Source organism: Triplophysa rosa, linkage group LG1 (assembly GCF_024868665.1).
Source record: "Triplophysa rosa linkage group LG1, Trosa_1v2, whole genome shotgun sequence".
NCBI classification, from domain to species: Eukaryota; Metazoa; Chordata; class Actinopteri; order Cypriniformes; family Nemacheilidae; genus Triplophysa; species Triplophysa rosa.
The window spans coordinates 5,020,025-5,041,353 of NC_079890.1; the positions used below are offsets into that span (position 1 = coordinate 5,020,025).

The 21,329-nt window shown below is 40.9% G+C and overlaps 1 protein-coding gene across 5 annotated transcripts in view; it reads right to left on the bottom strand.

Moving 5' to 3' along the window:
• Nucleotides 1–9,880, bottom strand: part of si:cabz01007807.1 (uncharacterized) — a 28,493-nt gene extending 18,613 nt beyond the window's left edge. For 2 of the 5 annotated variants that reach the window (XM_057343182.1, XM_057343175.1), the window contains exons 1-3: nt 9,563–9,880; nt 3,182–3,241; nt 3,060–3,104 (exon numbers count right to left, since the gene is read on the bottom strand). In XM_057343182.1, the coding sequence (XP_057199165.1) occupies nt 3,060–3,104; nt 3,182–3,241; nt 9,563–9,565 (108 nt within the window). In that variant the 5' untranslated portion in view covers nt 9,566–9,880. Of the gene's footprint in view, nt 1–3,059; nt 3,105–3,181; nt 3,242–9,562 lie in introns of those variants that run through there. The other 3 variants (XM_057343208.1, XM_057343199.1, XM_057343191.1) reach the window with 2 other exon arrangements.
• Nucleotides 9,881–21,329: the final 11,449 nt, after the last annotated feature.

Below are 21,329 nucleotides of genomic sequence, written 5' to 3' on the forward strand. Positions count from 1 at the left end.
AACATCTTCTCTCCGGAGACTCAACTCTTGCAAGTCCGCCAGGATGGGAGGTCTCTGGAGACATATGTGGAGGACTTTTTGGAGGCGTGCAGACTGGTGAGTTGGAGCGACCCCGAGTTTAACCATTTGTTCTGGGCTGGATGATGAGCTGCTCGCTCTCATCATGCTCCCAGATGCAGATGCATACCCCCTGGAGGATTTTCTCAACCTAATCCTCCAGGCTATGGGGTGTGAACTCTGCATCGGGGAGAGTGATGAGAGCGGGCATAGTATTTATCCAGTCCCAGTCGCAAATGGGGGGTCTGTTCCAGCTCACATGGGGTGCACTCCTCAGTCCTCCACTGCCCAGCACTCCTCCACAAAGCCTCACCGCCGTGGGATATGGCGTGGACGCCGTAGCACGTCCTCACAGAGCCTCGATCCGGTCCCGTCTGGCCTTTCAGAGGTCCTCGAGCTGGTTCCGTCCAGCCTTCCAGAGGTCTTCGAGCCGGTCCCGTCCGATCTTCCAGACGTCTTCAAGCCGGTCCCGTCCAGCCTTCCAGCCGGTCCCATGCGGCCTTCCAGAGGTCCTCAAGCCGGTCCTATGTGGCCTTCCAGAGGTCTCCGAGCCGGTCCTGTCTGGCCTTCCAGAGCTTCCAGAGCCCTCGCCTGTGTGCTTCCCAGAGCCCTCGCCAGAGGCACCCCCTGAACCCTCCTCAGGACCCTCCAGCTCAGTCCCGGCTGATTTGCCCGAGGTCACCGCTGTGGCCACCTAGGCAGTGTCGTGCGTCTGGGCGGTACTGACCCAGTCAACACGATGATGTCACAGTGATCTCACGATGATGTCACCATGAGCTTTCAGAATACTCACGATGTGGTCAAAATGTAACCTCACAGCAAACTCACTGTGTGCTCAAACTGTGATCTAACTCTTGTACTGTGAGCTTAGAGGTTTAGATGTGACTGTGATCTCACTATTGTACTGTGAGCTTAGAGGTTTAGATGTGACTGTGATCTCACTATTGTACTGTGAGCTTAGAGGTTTAGATGTGACTGTGATCTCACTATTGTACTGTGAGCTTAGAGGTTTAGTTGTGACTGTGATCTCACTATTGTACTGTGAGTTTAGAGGTTTAGATGTGACTGTGATCTCACTATTGTACTGTGAGCTTAGAGGTTTAGTTGTGACTGTGATCTTACTATTGTACTGTGAGCTTAGAGGTTTAGATGTGACTATGATCTCACTATTGTACTGTGAGCTTAGAGGTTTAGATGTGACTGTGATCTCACTATTGTACTGTGAGCCGAGAGGTTTAGATGTGGCTGGTTTGTCATTTGAAGTCACCATTATGTTGATGAGTGTTTGCTTTAGTTGAGCTCTTGACTCCTTCCTCTGCCTGCTGGAACTGTGTGTTTATTGTATAGAGCATATCCGTTATATTGAGGAATACCAAAGAGTCTTTGATGATAGTATGATCATGGGTAAATGTTGAGGAGAGCAGTGTTGTGCTGCCAAATGTGTGATAGTAGAGAGTGAGATTCAGCTCTTTTGAGAACAAATATTATAAAGGTCTTCAAAATGAATTACACACATAAACATTGCAACAATTTATAATTAAGACACAAATACATCAAGACTCAGTGTATGAACCTCAACAATGGTAAGAATAAACTGAGAAGCTTCATGCGCAGTGCATGCTGGGAGTCATGAATGAGTTTTAAACGGTGATGTTACCCAGCATGCATTGCACCGTGAAGTTTTCATTCTGCTGATTGTCACCATTGTTGAGTTTAATATGCTGATTCTTGATGTATTTGTGTGTAAACCATTTGTTCCAATGAATATGTGCATAATGCATTTGAAAGACCTTTGAATTATCTGATTATCTCAAACCAGCAGAATCTCACTCTCTACTATCACACTAACTGACAGTTTTCTGCTCAACATTTACCCATGATCATACTATCATCAAAGACTCTTTGGCATTACTCAGTATAACGGATGTGCCCTATACAGCAAACACACAGTTACAGCAGCCAGAGGAAGAGAAGTTAAACACTGTAGAGTCAAGAGCTCAACTAAAGCAAACACTCTTCATAGAGAGGTTGTTATCTGGGAATAACGAACCTACAAATGCAGCACTAACCTACAAATGCGACTGGCCAATCAAAATCAAGCATTCCAACGAGCCATGTAAATAATTGATAATATGATTAATTAAGTGATGATAGAGCATTAGGGATGAACACCTGATGATAATGAGCAGGATCACTGAAGGAAAGAGTAACACAAGAACTACAACTGACTTCAGCCACAGCCTTAGATGAAATCAACTGAAGATAATAAAAGCACATTAAATATATCTAGATCTCAGCAGTAGAGGAATAAACAACTCCACAAACAGCATTACCAGCTTCACTTATTATTAACCAGATTTACTTTATTTCTGTCAGACCTCTACAGAAGCTCTCATTGAGAATTAACAAAGGTTTAGATGTTGATGTTTTATAAAAAATGTTTGGTCACCATTTTGGTGATCTGTGTTTCCTTTACATGGGCAGTTTGACTTTTTTTTTGACAATTTTATATGAGTTTACATTCTTTGTAACAGTGGTTACCGGAACATGTAATTTGTTGCAAAGAAAGCGAGAAACAAAGAAAAAAACCTCATTTATATGTCATGTACATTCCCATGCTAAACTCTCCGAGAGTTGTCGTGACAGAACTGTAATTCACTATATGGTGAAATTAAATAAAGTTTTGACTAAATTACAGAGCATTCTTCCGAACCGGTCCCAAACTTTGGAATTATCTCACTCCTCTGGTTAGATCGGCAAAGTTCTTGCCTATGTTTAAGGCGCTGCTAAGAGGCCACTTATTAAACTTATCCTGGGGGTCTGTATGATGGAGGTGGATCAGTTGTCAGTTGTTGGATAGCTTTTATGATGTCTTGTTTATTTTTACAGTTTATGTTTTGTATGTGATTGTTTGTTCTGTATTATTATTGTAAAGCACATTGGGAAACAACTGTTGTATTATGTGTGCTATATAAATAAATAAAAAAGAAAGAAAGTTTTACCTGTGCTGTTGGTAAAAATGGGTTGGCTGAACTTTGATGACCACTCTGTTTAGAAAAAGAAATCATTAAAGGTTTTAATGTTTGCATTGTTATTATTCATATGCTGCTGATCAAAATCTTACCTCCACTGGTAGACCGACTGAAACATCAGCACCCGAGAGGTCAAAAAATGAATCACTATCCTGTGTGAGACACAACATAGAAAAATATTTATTTTTATATTATTTAGAGCTGTCAACGTACACGCGTTAACGCATGCATTTTATCAAAACAATTTAACGCGTTAATATGCGCGGATGGTTATCTATCATTGTGTGATATGGTTAACGTTACAGCGAACGCTGCTACGTTGTTTAATATGATGGCAGATGACACGACGCCTGGTCTGCTGAATGGCAAGTTTCGTTATAAAAAGCTTCCAGATGGAAGTTTGGATAAAACAAAAGTTGTGTGCACTTATTGTAATGATGAACTACACCGAAGCACAACAAGTTTGAAGTACCATCTTCGGGTCAAACATATTCTTGCAGATGTTAGCAAAGATGCTAGTGCTGAGACAGTGTCAACAAGCCGTGCTCGTCAAAGGACACTGGAAGAATGCAGCCGAGGCAAGCCTGTCAACAAAACAACAACAGCAAAGCTAACTAATTCCATCACTAAATGGATCGCCACAGACTGCAGACCCATCAGCATAGTTCAAGACAGTGGGCTTCAAGACATCATTCAGATTGCCGCAGGCGACCCATCATACCAGTTACCTTCGAGGGGAACTATTGTTACGAGAATACATGAACTGTATGACATTGAAAAAGCTAAAAAAGTGAGTCAGTTGGTATAACGGACAAAGTCACAACTATAGGAACGGACAGTGCTCCCAATATGATTGCTGCTGCAAGTTTACAATTCGAGCATATTTCTTGTGTGGCGCACGTTATACAAAGACGCCATGGCTTTTCGGGACAGTGTTTTAGCCAAGTGCCGTAAAATAGTCGGACACTTTAAGCACAGTCCCACTAACACTGCAGAGCTGAAGGTCTCTCGTGGACTAACAGAGAAGTCTCTCATGCAGGATGTACCGACGAGCTGGAATTCGACTCTTGAAATTATAAGGCGGCTTCAATACAATGAAGATCAACTGAACGCAGCGCTGGCACAACAGAAGCATAAATTAGCCATGCTAACCTCAGCTGATTGTGACAGACTGGCAAAGCTGGAAACAGTGCTGGAACCCTGCAGATTATGCAATTTTTTTTCCTCTTCAATTTTACTAATAGAAGCAAGTAATTTATCTAGTCATCTAGACATAATTTAAGGCCTATACACTGAATAGGTGCCATTTGAATATAAACTGTAGTGATTTAGTCAATTGTGTGTTTGTACTGTAGGAACATCACTGAGCTCCTAGGTGGTAAAAGGTATGTATCCCGCTCCGTGGTGCTACCTGTGCTGCGCCCAGGGGTGGGCATTTATTTTCAAATACAAAATACTTAACCCTTAACATGCACAGGGCCCGTGGGCAGGTTAACACTTAATATTTGTTGAAACTCCCCATCATGGTGATCAGTGTTTCCTTGAGTTGTGCTGTCAACTCTAGACGTTTCAAAGTTAGATTTATTTTGGCATTCTGTAACTGTGTGCTTTTAAACTACATTTGTTTTGCCAATGAAAATAAGAATCCAGTCAAATGGCGCTGGTTGTTGACATAGCCATCATCTCATAGCTTGATTCACATATCTCATCTGGATTGTGTGGTTATCTTGAAAGAACAGTGTAGCGTGGTATAATTTTGATGTGGAGAAACACATGTGATAACAGGATGCAAATAAAAACTGAAACTACAGGAGAGTTTAGAATCACACAGACATGAAGAATCAGTGTATGAATCTCAACAATGGTGACAAACAACAAAAGAAAACCTCATGCATGCTGGGTAACATCATAGTACAAAACTCATTTATGCTCCCAGCATGCATTGCAGCATGACGTTTTCTTTTGTTGTTTGTCACCTTTGTGATAAGAGAAGAGGTCAGCTCTGTCATCTGAAAATGTTAATAAGCTAGTCTGTCTGAGCAAATGGCTGAAAGAAGAGTAGATGGTATGATTGGTTGGCAGGAGGAATGTTGCACAGTTTTGCACACTTTAGAGACAGTTAATGTTGTCTCTTTACAGACATTTCATTTCTAAAATAGGCCTATAATATAAATGTTAGTTGTTGGATATTAAAACTGGAGGATCTGTTTCCTTAAACTAGTTTGTTATGCATTTCTTTATCAAGACATTTACAGGTTGTAACGAGCGAGACACTGCAGAAAGTAGAGATTCCAAGTGAAGGTTGTTTATTAAAAGTCAATCCAAAGACAGCAGGCAAATCGTAGTCAAGGGCAGGCAGGTAAATCCAAAAACCATGAGACAGTCCAACCAAATGACAAAACAAGAAGGTAATCCAAAAGCAGTAATCCAAAAGACAGGCACAATGGTCATAACAAGAAACACAGACATGAACATAAACTATGGCAAGAAACAATGAAACGCTCGGTATGCAGTAAAACTGACAATACTTCGCAAAGTATACATGTTACAGGCATGGCTTAAATACGGCTCAAACAGGAAGTGTGCGAATAGTGAGAGAGTCCATAGTACATAAGGGGAGAGGGGGCCCCCTAGCGGAAGGAACTTATTTCATTTGAGTCCACTAGAGTGTTTCTTAATATTAAAATAAAATATGCACTTTGTAAAAATAAAACAATAAAATCTGAAAAAATGTACTTCCGCCCTCTATTGGTTATATACAATGCAAAACAGAATATTAACTCATCCTCTCCATCTATCAGTCTGCTGTCAGTTTTATTTCAAAATGAAACACGTGTTTTTATGCATTCAGTCAATTTCCAGTGAATTTCCACTGTTTTTCTCATTTCATTATTCATTCATTTTACTCGGAAATACATCAGAAAACTGAAGACGATCGCCATTTCCGGTTCACGGGACTTTGAAATGAAATTAAATAAACTGTATTGTTCCCAATGGATAAGTTTGGTTTGGACTCAAGGTGCAAGTGCAAAAATACATCAAAAACTCTAAAAACACACTTATAAAAATAATAAAAACACACTTATATAAACACAAAATCACAACTCAACATCAAACATAAAAAACCCTATACAAATAATAAAAAGCACTATACCCAGTCCTTAAAAGCACTCATTCATTATTTAACATTTGACTGAAATGGGTGTTTGTTTAAAGCATGCTTGTCACAGCAGTGAAAGCCTATAAATGTGATCTGCTGATTCTCTCTGATTGTGTGTTGAAGTGGCATACAAACACCATCAACATCTAAACCTGCATGTGTTCATTGTCAAGCAGAACTTTTGTAGATGTCTGACAGAAATGAAGTGAAAGTAGTTTGTAATAAGCAGAGATGGTAATGCTGTTTGTGGAGTTGTTTAATGGTGAGATCTTGACAGATGTAGATGTTGTGTTTTTGTTGCTCTTCTCTTTTTGGACTGTTGTTCTCCAGTAAAAATGCTATTAATTGTTAAATAAATAATTAATTGATCATTGGTTAACTGTGAAAAATACTGCACAAATACAGTGAATAAATATCAAAAACAATTTAACAAGAAATTACACTTAATTTTACAGTAAAATAATATAAACTGTGTAAAATAATAAAACTTATTTTTTTTAAAGTAAAGAGTATATCATCTATACATCTTAATATAATTTTATATTAAGAAATACTTTTTAGTGGACTCAATGAAATAAGTTCACACAACTAAGAGTTGTAGAAAACACAAGACTTTACTGTCAAACATACAGTTAAGGATTGTAAAACAAATATTTTAATAATACAAATATTTTCTGTAATTTTCAGTTTTAAACTGTAACTGTAAACTGTTTACATGTTTTTTTACGTATTTTTATGGAAATTTTCAGGTAACCACACCTGCCAGTTGTTGTCCCCCCCAAACGCAAGAATTTCACTGTAATTTTACGGATATTTTGGACAGTGTGATGGCAGGTGGCATGACCGGGAATTGATCGCAGGTAAAATGCCAAGAGGGATTGTGGGAAATTTAGTGCGCTGCCGCTTGTGACAGATGCTGGTGAGGTGACTGGAGATTGTGACAGTATTCAGCAGTAGTGAACCGTGACGTTTGAGCCTTGGTCCTCTGCGCACACGCAACATCCCCTCCCCCCAACACACACACTTACCACAGTGCATTAAGGTATTTTACCTTACTGTGCTTTCCTATAGAAGTGAGAATACATCATTATACCATCACACTTACCACATGATACATTTACAATGCTACTCCAGACTTGAAACGAAACAAGCCGAACACAGCACCACTCAACACAAATACAAATCATTATTACACATATGCATTATGATCGACGTGTCGTGTGTATGTGCTCTTCAGTGGAATAATGGACCACATGACAGACACTGCCTCCCAGTCTGAAAATAAAACCAACACAGACTAACGTACACAATGCCAGTTTAAAAAGCGACACCTCATGAGAGCGCTCTCAGCAAAGAAAACCGGTGCTACACTAGCAGACAGTAAACAAAGATTCACCAGCAAATAAACTGTGATTAAATCTTAATATTAAACTGGTAACGTTACAGTGAACTAAATGTATGGAACTGACCATAGTAAATTTACCATTTATCTGATAAAATGTCACTGTTATGCAGAATAACCGCAAATATGCATGCAGCCACAGTCAAAATCACTCGTCTCAAATAAAGCTAACGTCAAGCAACATAAACAAATGTGCACATCAGCAACCAGAATGAATTGAGGCACAGCGGCCTTATAAATCATAAATAACTTGATAGCAAAGTCTTCCTCCTGTTGTTTTGAACAACGTTTATCAGACTTGAAAACAAAGTTCATCCACATGCCGTTTGAATGACATTTCTTCTTGTTTTGCAGTTTTTTGGCGGTTGGCAAACCAACTTCATGTGCTTTTTCTGCTTTACGAGACTGTTGGTGAACAACCCCCCAGACGGCGGAAATTTAGCAATTGCACGCACATTTAGAAAAATTATATGATTGGTCAGTTTTACTGTCAATCAAAATTAATCTCTCCCATTAATTTACTGTACTGTCAGCCAGCGGTATGCTACTAGAAGGCGCCCCGACCCTGTGTAAGCTTCTTGCAGCATGCGCAGGCTTCGCAGACAGCGTATGACATCACAGAACTGTGACTGATCTTGAATTACTCTTGTGAGACTTGGAAATCTCACGTGGATAGAGTCCGCTTCGATCGATGAAGTCAAATATACATATCTAATAGGGAAAACCGAACATAGTATTATAAAGTTTTTAAATATATTTTTTACGATAGTTTAGGTCATCAAAGAGGGCCTTGAGGGCCCTGAGGGTTCGCTACTGGGTATTTGTTACCAGGACTAGACATTAACATAGCCAGGTTTATGTTTTTTCCTTAGTTCTGTTGAGTATACAGGGAGGAGTGAGCAATTTCTGAGAAATGTTGTTAAAAATTCAAATCAGCACCCACGGAAACAAACAAATTTAGTTTTTCTTAATAACATTGACAAATACTAAAGTATTTGTATTTGTGAGTATTTTAGTTTATCTCCAGCATTTATGTTGTGGATATACACCAAAATATTACAACTGCTTTGATGTCTTTTCATTATATTTTCTTACTTTTTCACCAAATAGCAGCGATGGCATTTTTTATGCTCTTCATTGACCGCAATAAACATTGTATAAACTATATTTTGAATTAGCATGAGATGCATTCATGGATTCAGGTGGAACATTAAAACCCCAGCTGACAATTTTTCAGTTAAGATAAACAGGTTGAAAAAAGCCACATAGAAGAATTATGTGGAAAATAAAATACACCCAAACTGTTGGCTTTTTGACATTTCATCAAGCAAACATTTGAACAGGACATAACAAATTGATGCACTCCATTAAAAGATAAAATTGGCAATGTGCACTAATTTTCACGTATAAAATAAACAGATTATTCACATGGAAAAGTAAAAAAATTACAATGATTAAACATTTAGAAATGAAATCAGAATCAGGTCTTATTTAAACTCATACAGTATGTAGTGTTTGCTGTTCCTCTTAACACTGAGGTGTCATCATGCCAAGATCTAAATATCTATTATTAATTCTGCATCATATCAAAGTGCTTAGTTTCCAGAACTATAATCCTTGGCATGTGTGCATATTTAAATTTTGTTTAAAGGTCAGAACAAATATCACAAGGTATTATGTGATTTAAATATTAAAATTAGACCAACAAGAATGTCACCATTACATACAGTAAGCCACAGGAGAATGAGTATGGGTAACCATGTCTTGGCAGATAAGTCACTTTTGTTTAGCCATAATGTACCACATGTAGCACAGCCTGCCTTACACTGAATTATCGTCTGCCCCTCTAAACTATATTAACAATGAACATTAAAAAACATTTAAAAATGTAATAATAATATAAAAACTTACCATTAAGCCTAGTAGGGCTGTTAGAAGAGGGTTTCAGGAAATATAGAGACGAACTGAATCACTCACCAAACGTGTTTAAAAACATGCTTACTCTCCCAGAAGGTGATGCTTATCATGCCAGTGCTTCTCTTAACACTCCTCACCTAGACAGAAATATGCAGTCTGGCCTGTTCCACTTTAGGTCATACATCGACAACTGATAAATGAAACTGAACCTGGGATGGGTTTCCCAAACATTTTGCCAGTTTCATCGTTACACAGCATAGTTCTATGATTCAAAGTGTCCGAAAACCATAGGTAGCCTACAGCATGCAAACTGCATTGCAAACTTATGTAGTTGTGTTGGTCATCTGTGGTTAGATGCATTCAGAGCCATTGAGACAGAGAGAGAGAGTTGCGTCACCTTGTTTTTACCATTTGTATCACTTCACCGTTACGCAATGACGCTGTACGGGGGATGGGGCATGGCCAGAAATGCAAGTCCACATTGAATTTTGCAACACTCAATGTGCTGTATGTAAATGAAAATGCAATCCCAAATGTTCAACGTGTTAGTATTAATGCATTTAGGAAAAATAACATTTGAATGGTCTTTTTGCCGCCGTTTTGCTTGACTATCTTAAGCTATATATAATCACTTTGCGGAATGCATTTTCATTTTAATTTTGCAACTTAAAAAGCGTTAAAATACACTTTTAAATTACATATTGCAACTAGGAACTGACAAATGTATATTATTTTATTGAATGATCATTTTTATTTTGTACCTCATGTTGCACATATGTTATTTAAAATGTATATGTAAATTCATAAATGCATTGTCATTTTACATATTGCATTGCCATATTGCATATTGCGTTCTAAATTGAATATTGCTACAAATATGCCTTCATAGTTAGCCAGCAGGGAGTGAAAAAAGTTTTATAGCAGAAATGGTAAGTACAAGACACCACCCCACAGTCTGTGGAGAATCAACAACTGGCTGACGATCTGGATGTGTTTTACTGCCTCGAAAAGACCAGACTCACACCCCACACCCGCTCTGATCTGCACTTCATACATTCACCCACCCCCCGTGCAACCCCCCCTCCTGCCTCCCCCACCTTTCTACCTGCACTTAAGGTATGTGTAGAGGATGTGAACCGGGTCTTCAAGAAGCAGAAGACCCAGATGGTGTTTTACCTGCCTGTTTAAAAGTCTGCGCTGACCAACTGGCCCCCATCTACACACAGATCTTCAACAGATCTCTGGAGCTTTGTGACGTTCCCCACTGCTTCAAACGCTCCACTATCATTCCGGTCCCCAAAAAATCTAAAAATAAGAGGGACTTAACGACTACAGACTTGTCGCACTCACGTAGGTCCTGGCCTACCTGAAGGACATCACTGGACCCTTGCTGGATCCTCTTCAGTTTGCCTACAGAGCAAACAGGTCTGTTGATGATGCAGTCAACATGGGGCTGCATTATGTTCTTCAACACCTTGATAGACCTGGGAATTACGCAAGGATCTTATTTGTGGACTTCAGTTCGGCCTTTAATACCATCATGCCTGACCTTCTCTCAGACAAACTGACCCAGCTCTCCGTGCCCACCCCAATCTGTCAATGGATCACTAACTTAGTAACAGACAGGCAGCAACTAGTGAAGTTGGGTAAACTCACCTCCAGTACTCTCACAATCAGCACTGGTGCCCCTCAGGGATGCGTGGTCTCCCCACTGCTCTTCTCCCTGTATACAAACGATTGCACTGCAAAAGACTCCTCTGTCAAGCTCCTGAAATTTGCAGATGACACTACCATCATCGGCCTCATCCACAATCGAGACGAGTCTGCTTACAGACAGGAGGTTGCAGAGCTGGCTGTCAGGTGCAATCACAACAACCTGGAGCTCACACTCTCAAAACAGTGGAGATGATCGTGGACTTCAGGAGAACCCCCCCCCCCTGCACTCCCCCCTCTCACCATCATGAACAACACTGTGGCTGCAGTAGAGTCATTCAGGTTCCTGGGCACTACCATCTCTCAGGACCTGAAGTGGGACACTCACATAGACTCCATCGTTAAAAAAGCCCAGCAGAAGTTGTACTTCCTTCGCCAGCAGAGGAAATTCAACATGCCACAGGAGCTGCTCACACAGTTCTACTCTCACTGTAAAAAATAAACATCTGGAAACTGGACATTGTGAGAAACAATACGATAAACTTGTAAATAGCACATCTGCACATTCATTTAAACAATTATATGTTGTTTTTTGTCTATATTTTTTCACTTTTTGTATAAAGTGCATTATTATTATTATATATATTATCTTAATGTATATTTTATCTCTTTCATCTATGTTTGCACTATGTTTGCACCATGTGCACACTTTCTTCTGCAATAAGCTCCTGTCGCCAAGTCAAATTCCTTGTGTGTGTGTAAACATACTTGGTAATAAAGCTCCTTCTGATTCTGATGCTCCCTTCAAAATCGATCAGATGAAGGTATCTCAGGAGACAGGGAGTAAAGCAAACATTGTGTTCAGACATGCCTTGATGCCTCTCTGCCTTTGAATGCTCCGAAGGCAGCACTTTATAGCTGTAGGACATAGCCTATGTGTGACTGTCAGGACATGCCTCGTTGTGTTGTGATACGTCATATATTCACGTAGCAGCAGTGAAATAGTTAGAGAAACAGTTTAGAGAAATCAACCTACATATAAAACAATAAATGTATAGTGCATCTACTATTAATTGGCCAGGGTAGGAGCCAGACATTGTAGAGATTGGGGGCTTAGCCCAAATCTGGAGGTTCTGGGGCATGGTCACCAAAGAGATTTTTTCTCATTTATGGCAGTCACAGTATATTACTATTTTTTATGTTCTTTGTATTATCACCGTGAAACCGTAACAACAAATGTTATAATACTGTTTCACACTTACAGTAGGTAGATATGCATAACAAATAGTTAGTGCTTCAGTAACACTGTAGTCATTACTGATAACTAATAAGGAAGAAAGATTAACTAATCATTAGGTAACAGCATCCAGATGTTTAAGGTAAATAACAATTAGTATTTAAAACAATGTATTACGTATTTAATAGTCATTCTGAATGCTGTATGTCTCCTGCAGAATTATACAATAACTAACACTCATTTAAAATAATTAACTATTAACTACTCATTAACAGCTGCTAAAAATAATTATGTCAATAAACTGGTTATATTTGATCTTTACCATTAAAAATACAATTTTAACTTTTTTTCCTTTTAGTAAACTGAATTATGTTATATCACCAAACTGGTCCTCATCCAGATTTTATTTTTCATATCATTCACATCAATGAAATAAATCGAATGAATATTTTTACTATTTTCTATTTTATTTATTTAAAAGGAAAGAAACTTAAGAATTACACCTCCTAATCACTGCATCACTAGCCAGCTTACCTCACAAACATATCTGACATATTTCTCCTTGTTGCTTATTATGAGTCTGGTGGACAATAGCTGAAGAGTTGTGTTATCATTATTAACTATTAAGAAATTCTTGGTAACCTGTTAGCAATTATTAAAAATAGTATTACTCTGCTCTTTATGAATTATTCTGTGAAAATCATAGTAATTTTTTAGTAATTACTCAGGTCTTACCACATCAGTATTAAGTAATTACTTATGATCCGGAACAGTATTATAAAGTGAAAACCATGGTAACTTAATGCTTACTCGGGTCTTACATTGCTTGTATTAACTAATTTACAATCCACACCCCCCCCCCACACCCCACACACACACACAGGCGTAATGAGTTGTATACTGTACAAACTGTATATTTTATCCCCTAACCCAACCCCTAAACCTAAAGATCGTAGAAAACTTTTTGCATTTTTAGATTTTCAAAAATTATCGTTCTGTACAATTTATAAGCTTTTGTGCCTGTGGGGACCTCTGTGTTTGGAATTCTGTGTTTGGTCCCCACAGTGACACGGGTCCTCATGAGTTGGTGTGCATTCAGGTTTAGGTCCCCACTAACATATAAAAACCAAGTCCGCACACACACACACACACGCACGCACGCACGCACGCACGCACGCACGCACACACACACACACGCGCACGCACGCACGCACGCACGCACGCACACACACACACAGAGCTAAACAGAGCTGACGTTTTATGGACACAATTGATACATTTTGATACCTACTAACAAAAACTTTACAGTTTCACAATACTGTAGTCACAGTAGTCAATGCAATATATGAAATTGGGTATGGTTTTATTGCAATATATATCGTAACATATCTGACACAAAATGTTAACTGTAAATCGAAACGCAGCATTCAATCTGAACACGCTGCTGCTGTGACTTCCACATACGGTGAAGTAATGTTCATGTCCCTCCCCCCTTAAAGTAATTTAAAGCATTATTTGTGTCTGCATCTACTCGTGGTTAAATCAATGAAGTGCACGGTACGATTTCGTTTTGACATCCCGCTTTGACAAGAGCCGCTGCAGTAAAGTGTCAGTAAAGTCTCTGTTTGTTATATACAGTGGTTCTCTTGATGTTTAAGCACACACTGTAAAACTTTTCAGAGCTAATTTACAGTAATTTACAGGCAGCAGCTTCACCTGCAAAGTACTGTTTTTTATACAGTAGTTGTGCTGTGTATTGACTTACAGGTCCTTTCTGCAAATGATTGTACATGATTATACTGTAATACTGTAAAATTACAATACAACACTGGACATATGTTTGATAGTAGATTACTGTACTCTTACAACATGTGTGCTGTATATCAATTCCCAGGATTTTAACCTTGTTCTTGTAAATGATCAGTAGTTAACTGGTAGCAGCTTCACCTACAAAGTACTGTTCTTTCACAGAGTTTTACAATAATTGCACTTACAGTGAGGCCCTGCAGATGTGCAGTTCTTAATGTATTTATAGCTAAATTGTTTTTGAACATGTTAATGTGTTCTTGTACTACTACTGCAACTACTACTAATAATAACAACATCAACAAAAAACAATGCCAAAGAAAACCTATTCATTGTTCAGTGTATTTCCACAAATTAATTTAAAGTATAACATTCGTAGAGCGGGTGCTTAGCGAGGCAGCAGGACTAATGTCAGCCCCTCCAATGGAGCATTCCTTGGCAGCATACCTAGCGCCCTCCAGAAAGATGGGTATAACAAGCACTCCCACTCTTCCGACAGGCCCTTGCCGCTTCTCTTTTAAGCAACTGGGCAAGGTTTACGGCGAGCAAGCACGTACGGCAGGAGCTCTGAGCACTATGTCCTTGCTACAGACATATCAAGCCATCTGCGTTGGAGAGCTGAGCGAGGCCATGTCGGCAGGAATGCCATGTGATACGCTCATGGGGGAAGTACGTTCCACAGCGGATTATATCCTTTGTGCGACCCGTGGGGTTCTGGGGTCATTGGGCCATGCTATGGCCAGTACGGTGGAGGAGCAACGTCATCTCTGGCTGACTCTGGCTACCCTGCCCGAGCGGGATCGGAGTGCGTTCCCCAGCGCACCGATCTCCCCATCTGGGCTCTTCGGAGAAGGTCTAGGCGCGTTCCAAGCGTGGTTTGAGGATTCCAAAAAGCAGGCCTCAGGTCATTCTACCGGCCGCCGACGGCCAAAAGACCGGCTCCAGCGGCAGCACCGACACCTGATGCTTGGGGAACGCAGAGAATGCGTGCACAGCCCAGACAGCAGGCCAGTCCTGGAAGACGAGGCCCGCCCCCAGCGAACAGCGGAATCCTCGCTACAGCAAGGAAGGGAAAGTCGTATCCCTGACCAGCAGCTGAGAAAGGAATATCGGTCTCGAGGCAGCTGTGTTCCTCTCTTGGCGCAGACAAGACCCTACAAAATGAAGGGTTCAGTTTTAAGTTTATTTGTCAAAGACAAGAAAATAAAGTTTTGTGTTCAGCATACAATGCCTCATGTCTTGCTTTGTCAGCAGAATCTGAATATTTCAGAAATACTAACCTCGCAGTCGGGCCACGTGCCGATGGAGGTAAAAGGTGCATCGATGTCTCATACACAGCATCATGGGCAAGTGGATGCGGAGATTCCCCGAGTAATGACGGGGATCCTCGCTGTCTGCCTAGAACGATGGCGCGCATGCGCCCCAGCACCATGGGTGCTTCGCTCGATCCAGTGGTGTTATCGACTACAGTTTCTTTCGCGCCCCCCCCTGCCCCCCCTGGGTAATCACAACATTAGTCCCAGAAAGACATTCACCTGTGCTGAGAGGGGAAATCCGTGCTCTCCTCCAGAAGGGAGCAATTCAAGTGGTTCCGCGGGGGAACATGGAAGACGGGTTTTACAGCCGTTACTTCCTCCTTCCGAAAAAGAGCGGGGGTTTACTGCCTATCCTAGACCTGAGACGAATGAACAAATATCTCAGACAAATCAAATTCAAGATGCTCACAGCATCTTCTGTGTTCCTTGCATCCCCGAGATTGGTTAAGATCAGTGGATCTAACCGATGCATACTTACACATCTCAATTTACCCGGGGCACAGGAAGTTTCTGAGGTTCTCCTTCGAGGAGGCCACTTACGAATTTCAGGTCCTACCGTTCGGGCTGTCCCTAGCACCACACATTTTTACGAAATGCATGGAGGCAGCACTGGCACCGTTGCGACGTCAGGGTATGAGAGTGTTCGCCTATTTGGGCAACCTGCTCCTGGCCTCAGACAACAGAGAGCAAGCAGTGTTACAGACACAAGCACTTGTTTCCCATTTGCGGGCTCTGGGGTTTCTAATAAATCTCGAAAAAGCTCCCTGGTCCCAAAGCAGCAGATAATATATCTCGGTTTGGAGATAGATTCCTTACAGAACACAGCTATGCTGTCAGTACGAAGGGTCGAGGTTTTTCACAGCTGCCTGGCTCAGTTTCAGCTGGGCAAACGGGTCCGTTTTCATTTAATATTGAGACTGCTGGAGCTCAACGGTGCTACCCCGAGTGCACACCCACTCGCTGTTCGGTTCCTGAAGGGGGCACGGCATCTGAGGCCCGTTGTAAAATCAATGGTGCCGTCATGGGACCTGGTCTCAGTTCTGGAGGCTATGTGTGGACCCCCTTTTGAACCCTTGGATTCTTTAGATCTAAGAATGCTGTCATATAAAACGGCACTGCTGCTGGCATCGACGAAGCGCGTGGGCGATCGGCACGCACTGTCAGTGCATCCCTCATGTATGCAGTTTGCTCTGGATGGGTCGAAGGTGGCGCTGTGCCCAAACGCAGCGTATACACCTAAAGTCTTGTCGGGGACATATAACACACTCCCCATTGAGCTGCCCGCCCTGTCAACCATTTCTGTGGACTCCGGGGAGGACTAGAAACTACGTGCTTTGTGTCCGGTTTGGGCTCTGCGTAGGTATGTGGAGCAGACGCAAGCCACGTGTTCCTTAGATCAGCTGTTTGTATGTTTTGCCAATCCAGTTCGGGGGAAGCCGCTGTCCAAACAGCGCCTTTCACAATGGATCGTGGAGGTGATATCTCTTGCATACTATAGCAGGTGTTTGGACCTGCCTATGGGGGTGCGTGCGCACTCAACAAGGGGCATGGCAACATCATGGGCACTGTTTAGAGGAGTCCCTGTAGAGGACATTTGCGCGGCAGCTAGTTGGCGTCACTGCACACGTTTGTTCGGTTTTACCGACTAGATGTCACGGCGACGACAGTGGCTCGGTCCGTGCTCACCGCAGGATTTTCAGGCCAGGGCTTCCGTGAGATGCATGGGTTAAGTGACGGTGCTGGTACCTTACGTTTAGTTCAGCGACTTGGCAGGGCGTGAATACAAGTCCCATAGTCATGTGTTGTATCGAGTGGACCGACTGAATGGGAACGTTTAGTTATGCATATAACTACTGTTCCCAGAAGGAGTACAACACATCTTGGCCCCGCACAGTCGTAAGCTCGGCGAAGAGCTGGACTGAACAAAGGGAATGACACATTCGACTGTATTTATATGCTGTGGGCAGGCAATCCCACCCACGTCTTCATGTGTCATTTGCCTTTTAAGGCGTGTATATAGGTGTCTTCAGTAGATGGCGCAAGAGCGCGATATCCCATAGTCATGTGTTGTACCTCGTTTCCCTCCTTCAGGGAACAGTAGTTATATGCATAACTCAACGTTTTGACTTACATGGCCACTAAGTTACAACTTATGCACTACTAAATATTTTTGAGTTGCACCATTCAACTTAGTTGAAGCGTAACATTACATATAAAATAAATATTAACGGAAGCCTCCCGTCAGGAGTAACTGTTGGAATAAAATAGCAGACTCACTGAACTAACTGAATTAAGCTCTTGTTTCACTCGACATTATTCAATATTTCACACATCATTTAAATTTACAGTCACTTACCTTTTAAAATGGAGAACATTATGTGATGACATTACTTTATTAGTGGCTCTAACAAGAGCCCGTCCTAGCGCGCCTCCGTGTGTATTTTTGCATGTGTTGTGCATGTCAAAATAAAATCATCATCTTTGGTGGTTGGCAGTAAAATGAAATCACCTGTATTACATGTAATTTCTTATGGTTTTGTTATGTTGTGTTCTTTTTAATCAGCATTTGTTTATTATTCTTGTTTAGTTTGAAATATTTATGAAATACCCATTACGTTATTCATGATTAGGTATTATATTTAGGCTAATAAAAACGTTTTTTTACTGTTATTATATGAGGTAAAATAGGGTAAAATGAAAAACGTTTTGAAATTCACAACATTTCAACACAACGTTTTGTTCACGAATTTAAAGGCTGCTATTGGACTATTGAAGGTAAACGTCATATTATGCGACTATGCAATACTTTAAGGAGAGCTTACGAACAAGCTACGTTCTCGTTTAAGAAGGAACTTACGGACGGCTGGTGCAACTACCCCGGTGTATATTTTTTGGCCAATGTGGAACGCATGGACGCACTCTCACTATACTCAGTATACTGTAGTTAAATGATCTTCAATGTGGCTGTAATGCTAATCTAGGCTTAACGGGATAAATGCTGACATGTGCTAATTTAAGATAGCCTACAACATTGCAAATATAAATCTTTTATGACTCCTTTGCCAGTGTGAACAATACAAAAGACAAAGTTAAACTTACCTTACATTAGTCACTACAGTTAAATTATTTTACAGCAAGAGCAAGAATGTTGAACCTCCACCTCCGTTAAAAATGACAATTGTAACCGACTGCTCATGGGTTTCAGTCTTGCACCTGAATACAACCATAATATCACATGGATCACAATGCATCCTAATGTGTGGTTCAGTTTCTTTGTTTTTACATTCTGACTTTAACTATTTGCAATGTTTCTAAATGACTTACTGTAAGTGACATTTGTGCAAAAAAATAATTACAGATTATGATGACCGATAGACGTATGAATTTTGCTGTTGTCTATCTGCAATTGATATTACAAAATAGTGATTTAACATACACAGTTCATAAAAGCTTTTTCTATTCTGAACATCCTGTCCAAGAAGTGATTTATTTTACATTTTCAGGTACAGCAGTTACTAAGTCTCACATTATTTAAATTTTATTCAAACACAAAACGTAAGTGGTGAACAATTTTTTATTTGAATGATGCTTGGTGATCGGCCCCTATTAGACAATAAAGTAAGACATCTTTTTTTACACACCGTTTAGTAGCCTACTATTATTTTTGGGCAGAATTTTCATTATAAATAACTTGATTATTTAATGGATTTTGTATAACCAGAGTGCCTAAACGTATGTAAATGCAGGAAACTTGATTCAAATCAAAAACATTTTCTCCCATTTTGGGTCCCCCCATTACTCAAAACAAAGTTACACCCTTACAGTAACAGGCCTTGCAAAGCCCGCTTGGAGCAGGCTTCGAATCCTGAACCGACGGTCAATCCATCTTGGATATCGAGATCCGCAGCTCTAGCGTCTCGCTGCCGCAGATGTCACACTACTTACTGCCTCCGTTACACTAACAATGCAAGCATTTCATGGCAAGAAATGTCACAATTGGTTTTATGTTCTCTTTATATATAAAATATTTTGACTTAAAATAAAAATGGTGACTTACCTTATCCGATACTTTAATCAGTGCTGGATCTCGCAAAAGGCTGAGAAGTTGTCTTTTTGCCATAATATAGAATGGCTGTCAGTTGACATCGTAAAAAAAGCAAGCCGTGAAAACAAACTTTTGCATATGTCTTAAAAAGGAGTAGCTTTTCTTTTTAAATTAAGCTGCTTGTTTATTTCAACTTCCCAAGATGTTCTGTGAAGTTTACAGTGACATCCTGTAAATCATGGCATTCTCTTAAAGTGCCTTCTAACTGTTTTTTTAATCACCCATAATGCATTGCACTTTACAGTTTGACACTGTACAACAGAAATACAGAACAGTACTGTTGAAATTCGCTGTAAATTTACATCAAAGTTTTACAGTGTACGTATATTTATTTTTATCTTCTGTTAAATATTCAATCTCACATAGTTTGTCGTTATTATAGCTTTGTAGTCTTTCTGCAAGTCCCCACAAAGCTAATAAATCCCGATACGCATGAGCACCGTGTCCTCTGCTTGGGCCTTGCTCATGCAGAGTCAGCAATCGCCGGGTCAGGGTGCCCGCACTGTGAAGATCTTCCAGTGCGGGTGCTCAGATCCAGGCGCAACGTCGCAGTTGGCGGGTTCGCTAAGCAGCGCCCCACTGCCACCAACGAGCCGCTGGTGGGTGTGCAACCGGAAAGAGAGAGAGGGCGCGAGCCGGAAGCACCTCCTACATTTCCTTCTCCATGCTCGCCAGTGCAGTTTGCTGCGGAGACTCTGCGTCCTGCACCAGGGGCTTCTGAATCGATCTTCTTCGGGGGATCGGCAGATGAGGATGACACCATATCCCTGGCTGCCTCCGAGAAGGACTGGGCGCAGTCTGCTGAGGACAGCTCTGAGGTCGAGGGTCCCATGCCCTTTTATGATGAGCTCAACCGGATTTTGACCAAGGCTGCGCAGGACCTGGGGTTAGAGTGGAGTGCCCCGATGGAGCTCCACAGGAGCAAACTCAACACTTGGTTCCTTAACTTGGGCCACCGTGCTGCCGCGCCGAGAAAGAGAGCCCCTTGCAATGGCTTCAGTTTTTTTAAACAATTAACTACAAAACCCGATTCCAAAAAAGTTGGGACACTGTACAAATTGTGAATAAAAACAGAATGCAATGATGTGGAAGTTTCAAATTTCAATATTTTATTCAGAATACAACATAGATGACATATCAAATGTTTAAACTGAGAGAATGTATCATTTTAAGGGAAAAATAAGTTGATTTTAAATTTCATGGCATCAACACATCTCAAAAAAGTTGGGACAAGGCCATGTTTACCACTGTGTGGCATCCCCTCTTCTTTTTATAACAGTCTGCAAACGTCTGGGGACTGAGGAGACAAGTTGCTCAAGTTTAGGAATAGGAATGTTGTCCCATTCTTGCCTAATACAGGCTTCTAGTTGCTCGACTGTCTTAGGTCTTCTTTGTCGCATCTTCCTCTTTATGATGCGCCAAATGTTTTCTATGGGTTTTCCATTTCAGTACCCGGATCCTTCTTCTACGCAACCATGATGTTGTAATTGATGCAGTATGTGGTCTGGCATTGTCATGTTGGAAAATGCAAGGTCTTCCCTGAAAGAGACGACGTCTGGATGGAAGCATATGTTGTTCTAGAACTTGGATATACCTTTCAGCATTGATGGTGCCTTTCCAGATGTGTAAGCTGCCCATGCCACA